The sequence below is a fragment of the Pelobates fuscus genome, chromosome 2 (genome assembly GCF_036172605.1).
Source record: "Pelobates fuscus isolate aPelFus1 chromosome 2, aPelFus1.pri, whole genome shotgun sequence".
NCBI lineage: Eukaryota > Metazoa > Chordata > Amphibia > Anura > Pelobatidae > Pelobates > Pelobates fuscus.
In genome coordinates this window covers 332,800,360-332,812,155 of record NC_086318.1, presented here as the reverse complement: position 1 = coordinate 332,812,155, position 11,796 = coordinate 332,800,360, and the positions used below count along the sequence as shown (strand labels likewise).

The window sequence follows — 11,796 nt, the reverse complement described above, 5'->3', positions numbered from 1 at the left end:
AACAGATTCAGGAACAATTCCTGCTCTGAGGAAACTAAGATGAGAATCAGACTTCAAAGGAGATGGCACAGTTAAGGACACTGCAAGATCTTCCAACAACACTGAAGCAAAGGATTTAGACCGATCATCAGAGCTTCCAATACTCTTGGTAGATGTAGCACTGCTAGGAATCTCCAACATGCAACTTTCATCCAAGACATCTGGGTGAAGTAACGAATTATACCTAGACAATATGCTCGATGATAAAGAAGGAGGGTGCCAATAATCTTTGATAGGGGTTGTCTCTTCTATCGTAACATTTACAATTTCACATTTCTGAGCTAATAAGTTTTTCTTTGGCGAAGCACACTCCCATAGGTTTTCATTCTTCACTTTAGTTTCTTCCACCTGATCTAGATTATCCAACAATGTTTTAAATAGGTCACCCATATGGTCATCACTTACTAAATTAAAGGACAAACCAGAAGAATTGTTTTGGGATTGGTCTTCAGTAGAAACAGGGTCTTTAAGGTGAGAATCTCTTGAGAACTTTGGGTTCACAGTGTTTAAATGTGCAGCACCATTCCTGATATCGCTTAGTGGAGGATCCTTACGCACTGCCTTTGGAGAGGTCAGCTTTTTCGTAGGAACAATCAGTTGTTTATTGGAAGTAATGTTTGTTTCACTCTTCTTTTCAGGTTTCCCTAGCCTTAAACATGATTCAGAGCCAAATATTTTTTTAAATAAGCGAGCGTGAGCTGTTTTGGGACTTGCTTTTTGATGGCTTTTTGCATGGACAGGAGATTTCTTCTTATTTGCAGAAGACTTAGTGGACACCTTGCTGTCATCACCATTACACTCAGGGGTGGCTTTGTCACAATGTTTTGTAAGCATTGCTGTAAGTGTGTCAAACAAACTGTCCAGCTGCTCATCTACAAATATCCAAAGCTTTTTTTTCATGTCTATGAGATGCTGTTCAAAAATATGATCTACAGTCATATTTTCTTTAATCTGGTTAAACTTGGATTCTATGCATTTACATAAAGACTTTTTCACATTGTCAGGTGTTGAACATATAGGAGACCAGTCCAGGCTCTTTATAAGGGTTATAAAATATAAGCATCCATTTTCAATAACTCTATGGAACTGGCGAAATGAAACCTGAATCTTAAATTTCATGTACTTTACTCTCATGTGCATTCTAACGGCATGTAACATTTGAAGTACATCCTGTACATTTGATGGTTGGACAATATTAACAACGCCTTCAAGGCAAGAGTCATTAAGTTTTTTCCTCATATTTTCTGGTAACGGTATTAATTTGGTCTTATTTCTAGTTTTTGTCTTTTCCTTAGTCTTAGAGGCGTTTTTTCTTTCAGGGGTCACAATTCTATTGTGGTTGAATGAAGGTGCCACATCTCTTTTGCAAACTGCTGGAGTTGGACTCTGCTTAACTTTCTCTGCAATAATAGTTTGCTTTGGACTTGTACGGTCTGGAGGCATTTCTTTTTCTTCAGTTTTTAAAGATTCTTCCTCGTCACTTATAATTTCCCCTTCCTCTACTTCATCGGATGAAATTTGTATAGGGGAATACTTTCCACAGGCTGTATCCATCTTGCTTTCTGGTTGGCAATTCTCCTTGTTGAGCTCTTTAGACAATGATGCACATACAATGCTAGTATTAGTATCCGGTGAGTACTCTAAACCAGAAAAAGAAAGTGGGCAGGAAATAAATATGTTAAATACGTTAAATATTTTAAAATAATAAAAACAGAAAATACTACTTGCTTAACCCCTTAAGGACACAGCTTCAAAAGTAAAATGTCAGCATGATGGAAAATCAATAAGGGGTTAATGGAGAACATAAGGCTGTAATTGAACCATTCTCTTATGCATTGTGTAGATAATACGTGACTAAATATACTATTTAGTAGATATATCCCAAATAAACGTATTATACATATTTTCATTGGGGTTATCTAAAAAACAGCTTGCAAAATCTGCAGATATCTTCTTTGCTGCCTTTGCAAGACCTCACCTTTTAACTCTACCTAGACTTTCTGTAGCTGTCCAACACAGACATTTCACTGAGGCTCAATGAGAAGCCTTTGCAAGACAGGTGCTCTGAGCAATTGCTGCCTCTTGAGTTTAGCTCCAGTGAGTTAGCCAAACCAGCAAGTAACAGGACCTGCTGACTGATTGACAGCCAGAGGAGTGGAACCAGGTTAATTTTTTTTTAAAACGGCAAGTTCTATTGAAAACTGCACTTTTTGCAAAGTGAAAAAATACCACATACTATTCACACATAAAGCTTTTCAGCAAGCTGAAGAGCTTTAGGGGTCTTTAACACGAAATGGTCATGTAGTGTAATTCAATTACTAGATTTGTATTCCACGATTCCTTGTAAAATATTACAATTTTATTTTTTTGTGTCTGTGCATTGTTCCTCAATCTGTATTTTGCAAGAAATGCATGTTCTGGGTGTGCCCCCTCCACCCCAAATTTCCTTTTTTCCTGCAGAAAGTCATCCCTAGCTGAAAGAAGGGAGACCCAGGTAACATATTCCTGAATCTTCTTCCCAGAATCAGCACAGATGTAGCACATTCTGAGGACTAAAGAAGTGACTTACTATTAAGTGAGAATTGCCCCCCCCCCCAATCACAGGATGGCCAAACTATTGTTGCTCTTTTATGTCAGAAGGTTTCAGCCATATCTCCAGCTACAGAAAATAATGGACATTCTAAAGGAAAACCTATTTGATTTAAAACCTTTTTTTTTTTTTTTTACTTTAATTTCCAACTGTTTGTGAATTATTTGACTTCCTGCTTGGGCATCACCAGGAACTGCCCCCAGCCTCAACGCAGCGTGAAGTTATCTGCCAGAGTTAAGCCAAAACAGAGAAAGCACGTTCAACTAATGCTCTTAGCCAATGTGCTGACCTTTTATGTCAGCTCCCAGCTCTCCATAACAAAAGAGGAGAGGCGGGAGGGGCACATGCCTGGTGGTTATGCTTGGGATTATCACCATAATCTAATAAAAATGGGGAGGTAGGTCAACTCCAGTCTTGAGTGCCTGTTTGGTGAATTTATTTCAAAACAAAGTAAAATTGTGGTGAGTTGACAACTAAGCTACCTGAAGCAAAGTTTAAAAAGGATCTTCAACTGACAAGTCAATAGATAATTCACTAGTTCTGAAATCAATCCTCAATGATTGCAATGATTCGTGATTTGACGATGCCCTTTCTCTGTTACAGTAGGTTTAACAAATAAAAGCTGGAGAGTCGGAGGCCCTTGAGAACTGGTTTTGAAAGTGTATAGTAAACAGACCAAAAAAAAAGGATTAAAAAAAGTACCTTTCTTTAAAACTCTCACTATAGAAGCCGTTGCTGTGCCCTTAACTTTGTGCAGCTTGCCTAAAGGCTTTTCTGGGCTGGTCAGAGGGCTGATGACTTTAGGAATGTTCCTCAGAACATTTAAGTCAATGCTCATTATGGAGCTTTCCTCGTCAGATTTATATTCGGCTCCTTGCTTGTTTACGTCTATAAGATCAATATTTGAGGATTTATATATACCTTTTGACCTCTCATTTACACTTGACTTGGAATTGTTTGTATTGTTGTCAGCATCATCAGAGGAGTCCTCTTCCTGGCAGAGGTCAATAATAACGTCTTTGCTTGTATTAGACGGCAGAGGGCTATCACTTCCACTGCATTTGTCAATTTCAATAAAGGACCCCAGTTCTACAAGATCTACAAAACTACCGTTCTCCACCTCCTGAGGGCTTAGTGAACACACGTCATCAGCTTCACGTATGAGATAAGTTTGAGATATTTTTGTAGGAGTTGCATTGGTTCCTGCAACAGTCGTTTGTAAGGCACCTTCAAGAACTTGTGTCTGCATAATTTTCCCATTATTCTCTGGTTGATCTGCAATGCTTTCAGAGTCACATGAAGCGGTCTCTTTTAATTTAAAATCAACTTTCATCTCTTCAGTTGTACTTTGTACATCCATTTTTAAATCTGGATATATGGGACTGTCTAAATGCTCTTTTGGTGTATCCATATTTGACACAACATCTCCAGGGCAGTCTAGATGCTCTTTTGGTGCATCAGTCTTTGAGACAGCATCTCCAGGGCTGTCTAAATGCTCTTTTGGTGCATCAGTCTTTGAGACAGCATCTCCAGGGCTGTCTAAATGCTCTTTTGGTGCATCAGTCTTTGACACAACATCTCCAGAGCTGTCTAAGCGCTCTTTTGGTGCATCAGTCTTTGAGACCGCTTCTCTAGCGCTGCCTAAATGCTCTTTTGGTGCATTAGTCTTTGAACCATCTCGAGAGACATCCGAGTGAGGTTTTAGCAAACTGGTTTTCGAGACAGCATCTCTAGAGCTATTTAAATGCTGTAATTCTACATCTGTTTTTGAGACCGCATTCAAAGTGCTACCTAAATGCGGTTTGGAGTTTGGTTCCTCTGTACTTCCTAGACATATATCAAGAGATGACTCTATAATCACTTTTGATACACTGGTATTGCATTTTATGTCAGGTAAAGTTGTGTCCACTTCACACTGAGAATTCTTTTTTGCAGGAGAAAGCGTTAGGTTAAGAGTTTCCATAAAAGACAACTTTAAATCTTTCTTGGTATTTGGTTGTTTGTCACCAAGTGACTCTTTCTCGATATGAATTGTACTTCTGCTCCCAGAAATGCTAGGCTGTTCTGTTACATAGATATTTGTATGGTGTCTTTTATTTGGAGATTGAGTGGTAATTTTTTCCTTGTCATTGTTTTCCTTGTATTCTTTACTTTCATTCTTGCCTAGATCTCGATCCTGTTGTGACCGTTTTTTTTCATCACCTCTTTTATCGCGATCATGTTTTGTACTTTTGTTTTCTCGGATATTCTTATTTTTAGGGGTGATCATTTCATTTTTATTATGCACGCCTGAATTTGATTCTTTATTGTATGATGACTTAATTTCATTATTATACTGAAATAAGTGCTTTTCTTTTCCAGCAGGATCACTATTCCTTTGATCATTGAAATCACAGTGTGAATTTGAGGATTTTTCGTCATTGGAATATGAAACTGGAGTTCGTTTAGACCTTCGCAGCAGATTATCTTCTGTTTCTTCTGATCTCTTTCTATAATCTGTGTCTCTGTCTCTCTTATTTCTAGACTCCCTCTTGCGTTCTGAATTCTCACAGGTGTTTTTATGCCTCTCTCTTTGATGTGATTCATCTCTAAAATGCTTTCTCTCTCGTGAAGTGCCTGGTTTGTCACAAGAGCTTGAAGTAAAACATTTTCTAGTGCTTATGTCATAATTCATATCAGACTTTGTGTTTCGGCTTTCTTGCCCACCTTCACTTTTTCCTCTGTTTGAACTCCACTCTTGTAACTTGTCCCTAAGGTCAAAGCTTCTGTTTTTATTTGCTAAAGTACTGTTCGTATACTGCCGTTCCTCCTTTCGCCTTCTTTGGTCATTGTCCTTAACCCGGTAATCGGTGTCCTTTTCTTTCCTTGTTTTCTTGTCCTTTGCGTCTTGGTGACACTCAGACATCAGCTTCTGTAAAGGTGATTCTAAACTTTCCATGTGTAGCTTAATATTTGAACATTTTGGGGTACTTTGCATACTACTTTCTGCAGAATCTGATAACTTATCCTTTTCTAAAATATTTTTTTTAATATTATTATATATATTGCTTTCAGAAGAACTGCTTTGTGCTTTAACTTCAGTTATAAAACTTTCCAAATGTGTTGATCGTGAGCCAGTAATGATTGCCTCCATGGTTTCCTTTTCAGAAGTATTTTTACTGGAATAACCACAAATATTGCCTTCAGAGTTAATGTCTTGGATTGAAATGTCAGTTCTTATAACACTCTCCACATTTTTTGCGCTTTCAGAAGTACATTTAGTAAAGTTGCGATATTTTTTGCTTTCAGGAGAATGGCCTTGAACTTTAAACGCGGTTCTTACAGTACTATCAACATTCTTTGCTCTAGAATCTCTAGATGAAGTATCACAAGTCTCTTTTTCAGAAATATTACTGGCATTAGTACACATAGTTCCTTCAGAAGAATGGACTTGGTCTTTAACTTCAGTTCTTACAACATTCTCCACATTCTTTGTTCTCAAGTCTCTGCACCTCGTGTCAACTTTTGATTTCATCACATGCGAGCTCTTTATCAGTGCAGGAATGGGATAGCCACCACGTATCCTAGAAGATGCCAATAAACTACAAGAGGAAATAAAAACAAAAACAATGTAAATATAAACTTTAAATTTTAAAGTAAATTTATTGAATATGGGTTTATAACATGATGGGGCAGTGCAGTCCAGGAAAGTGGGTAGACACAAATCTGACCAAGTGTGCACACTTCGATAGTGTCGTGGTGTTAATTTAGGCAGTAAACACATACATTGTTACTGAAATGAAAAAGAAAAACTAACAAGATAATTGCAGGAAGAAGAATATTTTAAATAGTAGTATTCTTATTGTTCAATATGTTAAAATCCCTTTTATGTTTTGCCAAAACTACATAAGAATATGAAAAAAACCACCAGGGAGACCTGTCGTTTTGAGGGTGGCTTTAATGATCTCTTAACATTTGTCTGAATATGAAGACTATAAGCTCCAAAATGAATACCATATCATCAAAAACAAATTATTTTTAAAAGATAAAACCAACATGAATGGTCTAATTGATAAAAACACCGAATGGACAAGTAGATATAGGTTAGCAACTTGTAAAGTCTGTTCTATGTACACTACGATTTAGAAGGATAAGGGAGTCAGTGAAATATGTTTTGGGAAAAAAGTGGGCATGCCTGTTGAGCAGCATCATTTATTTTACAGTGTATAGATTGGATTCTAATAAATAATTTTTGGTTTATAGATTATTTTTATTTGCAATTAAAGGGAAACACCATGGGAACCATGTTTGCCCTGAACTACAATATATTTATGACTTTTGGGAATAAGAAATTTGTTTTGAATATGTTTATTGTTATCACATAAAGACATCGCAAACCTGCGATTAAACATAATGTTGCCTGCGCAGAGGCTCTTTATAAGATTAATTGCAGTATTGCCTGCGCAGAGGCTCAGTGTGCTGAAATGTAATTTGTGAATAAGCTGTTGCCTACGCAGAGGTCCAGTATGATTTTACAGGATGCCAATCATCGGTACTACCCTAGCATTTAAGTTCAGTGCTGCACTGCTGGTCAATTATAGCCTCTAGTAATCTATTTGTCTTGCATATTGAATGGGGAGCTTAAAAATAAAAACGTATGTTAAGAGCAAATACAGGCGCAACTAGTTGCTTGAATCGTACGGTGCGGTAAGCATATATGGCAGAGGTATTGCATCCGTCTGGCGATGATAAATCTTGTCAGTTAGTATTATAACAATGTCTGATTAATAGTACTATGCGAATGCTATGAAATAATGTACAAAAAGAATAATATATAATAAGAAATTAAATAAACTAAAAATGATCAATCTGTTATCATGAGGGGCATATACGATTTCAAGCTGTGGTGACTTACTGTTCAATGCAGCTGTCTGGTTATTAAGTATGCGGTTAGAAACGACTTTACAGCCTATTATGCAGCAATCTGTGAGTATGTGTGCATCAATAAGTAGTATCTATCCTTGGCTCCTAGGGACGTTATGGCAGAGCATTGTAGGCTAACATAGAAAAAAGTAAGAACTTAACTTGCTTATAAAATGTTTCTGATATGAATTACCAGGGAGCTTTCCCTTTGTGAATGTCTAACTGTTTAGGCAAAACGAATCCTAACTTGGTAGCCGAGCAATTACTTAATGTACCGCCCTGTACAGCACATTTTAGCTGAATATGTATATACTAAGGAGCAGTACATCGTTAAGCAGTAATAAGGGATATGAACTTAGACAAAGCTTATGCGTTTTTAAACTAGAGTCCTACATGTTCCGTTAATTCCCCACGGAAATGGGTGCTGATGCAATGTTCATATATGGAGGTGAGAAGGCTTGGTGAGGTAACTGTACATGGCTGGAACAGCATGACGGCCTGCGTGACCGTCTGTGAGGAGTCTCTTACTGTGTCACCATCGTACTGTCCCTGGGTCGCCAGGCCTCCGTTCGTCCCCCCTGAGCCGACTCCCGCCAGCCAGCCGGGTCCCCCGCGGCACTGTGGGCACTCAGGAGCGCAAACCGGCCTTTGGACCCAACCACAAAATCCGCGGGTCGACCGCTCCCTGCACCTCCCCAGCTGCACGTGAGTCCACTTGGAGCGCGCACTCTGCTGTCTCACCCGCTGCCGGCCTCATATTTGGCGCTGGTGGCTATCCCCCCCGACCACCGGTCCGTCGGGAGGGGCAGCGTTTGTCCCGCCCCACCGGGCTCGCGACATCAGGGACAAAAGCTCTCCGGGGACCCCACAGACCCGGAGGCTCAAGCGCCCACTCCACTAGCGGTCAGGGGCCTAGCTCGGGGGTCCGTCTGGTGCCCTGAACCTCCAGGGCCCGCACGCGGTGTTCCGGTCAGCCTCCCTTGTGTAGTCTTCTGTGTTCCCTCTCCTGTGGGATAGGTCTGCAGGCGGGCCCCTGTCTGGTGGCCTTTGCCTGTGTAGGGGATCGTGTGGACCCCACGCGGTATCTACCGCCCTGGATTGTGTCGTCCCCATACGGCCGGGATTACCCCCACCGGCCGGGGGGGGAGCGGGGCCGGGCCCCCCCTTGCGGCTTTTGCTGTCCTCAGCGAAGAATTGCCGGGGTTCAGATGTCCCTGGCCTGTTGGGCTGCTATCCGTGTTACTACAGGTGCCGTGCATGTCCAGGCTTAATTTGGCGTGTAGGCCCGCTTTAGGAGTTTCGATGTTCCCATCTCAGTACCGGGTTCAGTGTGGTATCGTCAGGTAGCTGATCTGTTCCTCGTCAGTAATATGCAGAGGGATCCCGCTTTATCGTATTTTGTGTGTTCTTTTTAGCCGTTTTCCTGGGCTCAAGGCTGGGAGACATGAGGTGCTGCTGCCATTCAGCTTGGCGGCCCGGCCCCGCCCCCGAATAAGAAATTTGTATGTGGCTGAAATGTCTGAAATGGTGGGTAATTTGGTCATCTATTGCAGTTTCAATATTTTTTTACATTTGGAAAAAGGGAGGAAAGTTAACACATACATTCTAAAAAGGATTTACAACTTCTATGTTAATAATGGACACATTAAGATAATTCAGTAAAATCCAATTACCAAATCATAAACCATTATTACCTCTGGGTGAGCTGGTCAATTTCTTCCTGTTTGCGAGTAATTTCGACTCTTGCTGTTTTTATGAGAGCTGAAATATTCTTCTTCAAGCACTGATTTTCATTCTGCAAGTTTGTGTTCTATTGCAAGAGAATATAAACACAATTACACTTAAAATGGTCTTCCACAATTACACGAAGAAGCAGAAAACAGACATGAACTCAATCAAGCATCATAATACTAATCGCTTAAGGTACACTCCAGTCCAAATAGGACCTTTTTTTATGTAGATTTTTTTTTCTTTTTAAAGTGCAAAGATACATCCAGTGAAACATTCACAGCTATAAGATTGGTCAAATGACAAATATATCCCACAAATAAAACACATTTGTTAGGGTGCACATTTTTATAGTAACATGAATAAAAGAACACGGTGCTATTCGATAACTGAAGGAGAACAAAAACAGTGCAAGACTGAAGAACTGTTTGCCTATTATTCTGGAGAAGGGCATAGTACCCACGATCACAAACACGCTGATGGTATACAAGAGAAAGAATACCACTGGTTCTTACTACTTGAACATTTCAAAGTTTGTTAAACAGGACTACCAGCAGTCCAAAAGGGCCCAAAAACAAGCCAGAAATTTGTGAAGTGAAGGATATGCCGTCCCCTCCACCCAATCTGATACTTTAGGCTGCCAGGACTAGCAACACTGGTTGTAATGTCTACTCAGACTTGTTCAGACTGTAGATATAGCTTAGTTAAGCATAGAGAGCAGGTTTGCTGTAGAAATTGAGGTAGGATACTCCTTAAAAATTGTCAGTATCGGCATTTGCCCCGGTTGGCTGTCATGCTCTGCCCCCAAGACCTCTCCTTTTTTGTGCTTGTGTCAACACTGTAGTTTTACATACAATAAATTGTTTTGTTTTTTTTAAACTTCAAAGCTCTTCCCCATCGTCTATAAATGTTCTTCAGACTAAAAGAAAACCCTGACTTAATTACCAGTACTATAATCTATTATTTGTTAGGCAGACTTACAAAATATATGACAAAATAAATCACATATCTTCAACACTATACACAATATAGGTGTGGGTGGAATAGCAGTACTTGTAATCATAGTATGTGGCTGCTGAAACTTCCCAAAAAACAGTCTTCTTTTCTGGTGGTACGATGGGTGTCTGAGCGTGGGAATTCCATCACAGGCGCTGCTCCCTGATCCTACTATTTACACCCACTATACAAAATATGTCACACAGCTATGTAAAAGCACAAAGTTGAGCATGTAATATGAAACTCCCAAATAGCTGCTTAAAAAAGAAAAAAAGGAACATATATAATAAGTGATAAAATTATTTTTACTGGAGCAATTTGGTGTACTCAAGCTCTATATGGGTGAAGATTTAGAGCTATTTAGGCATATAGTTATGTACAGTTTCAATAAAGCAGCTTCCACACGTCTACAGGTGTTCCCTTCACCAGATATAAAGTATTGTAGTAAGATGTATAAGAAGTGGAGCGATATGAAGTGAATAAGCCCCTATCACCAAACAAAGATAAATTTATACTTAGACTTTGCTGGATAGGATTCAAATTTCAAATGCAACATGCAAAAAAAGATTAACAAGAGATCATAGTACAGATCTGTATGGACTGATATAAATTCATATACGTATGTATAATATAAAAATTAACAATTTATTGTATACAATGCATAAAAACAGCTAGAATATAGCTAAATAGCAGTAAAAACAAATTCCTGCTTACTGGAAATGGTGGTGAGCATAACGGTATATGTTCCCGTTTGCTCACAGCAAGACTGTCCCACACTGGGTGATGTCTCCTGAATCACACGAGTTGAATGGAGCTCCTGTTGTTAAAGTCGGGTCGGCAGGTGAACGGCAGCTCGTTCTCTACTTCCGTGTTCCCGGCTCGTGTTTTGGCTCCGCCTCCTCTTTTGCGTGATTACGTGTCTGTCTACGCGTTTCGCCGTTCTCGGACGGCTTCGTCAGGACGTGATGCGCTGGACCAGCGCATCACGTCCTGACGAAGCCGTCCGAGAACGGCGAAACGCGTAGACAGACACGTGACAGACACGTAATCACGCAAAAGAGGAGGCGGAGCCAAAACATGAGCCGGGAACACGGAAGTAGAGAACGAGCTGCCGTTCACCTGCCGACCCGACTTTAACAACAGGAGCTCCATTCAACTCGTGTGATTCAGGAGACATCACCCAGTGTGGGACAGTCTTGCTGTGAGCAAACGGGAACATATACCGTTATGCTCACCACCATTTCCAGTAAGCAGGAATTTGTTTTTACTGCTATTTAGCTATATTCTAGCTGTTTTTATGCATTGTATACAATAAATTGTTAATTTTTATATTATACATACGTATATGAATTTGTATCAGTCCATACAGATCTGTACTATGATCTCTTGTTAATCTTTTTTTGCATGTTGCATTTGAAATTTGAATCCTATCCAGCAAAGTCTAAGTATAAATTTATCTTTGTTTGGTGATAGGGGCTTATTCACTTCATATCGCTCCACTTCTTATATATATATATATAATAAGTGGTTTGTAAAGTGGC

At 39.7% G+C, this 11,796-nt stretch overlaps 1 protein-coding gene across 1 annotated transcript in view; it reads right to left on the bottom strand.

Annotated features, from left to right (window-relative positions):
• The window catches only part of CASP8AP2 (caspase 8 associated protein 2), a 45,599-nt gene that overhangs the window by 21,162 nt on the left and 12,641 nt on the right, over positions 1–11,796 (bottom strand). The window contains exons 6-8 of the mRNA XM_063441800.1: positions 9,226–9,341; positions 3,332–6,210; positions 1–1,679 (exon numbers count right to left, since the gene is read on the bottom strand). The exon at positions 1–1,679 is cut by the window's left edge and continues 995 nt beyond it. Of these exons, the coding sequence (XP_063297870.1) occupies positions 1–1,679; positions 3,332–6,210; positions 9,226–9,341 (4,674 nt within the window). The remainder of the gene's footprint in view (positions 1,680–3,331; positions 6,211–9,225; positions 9,342–11,796) is intronic.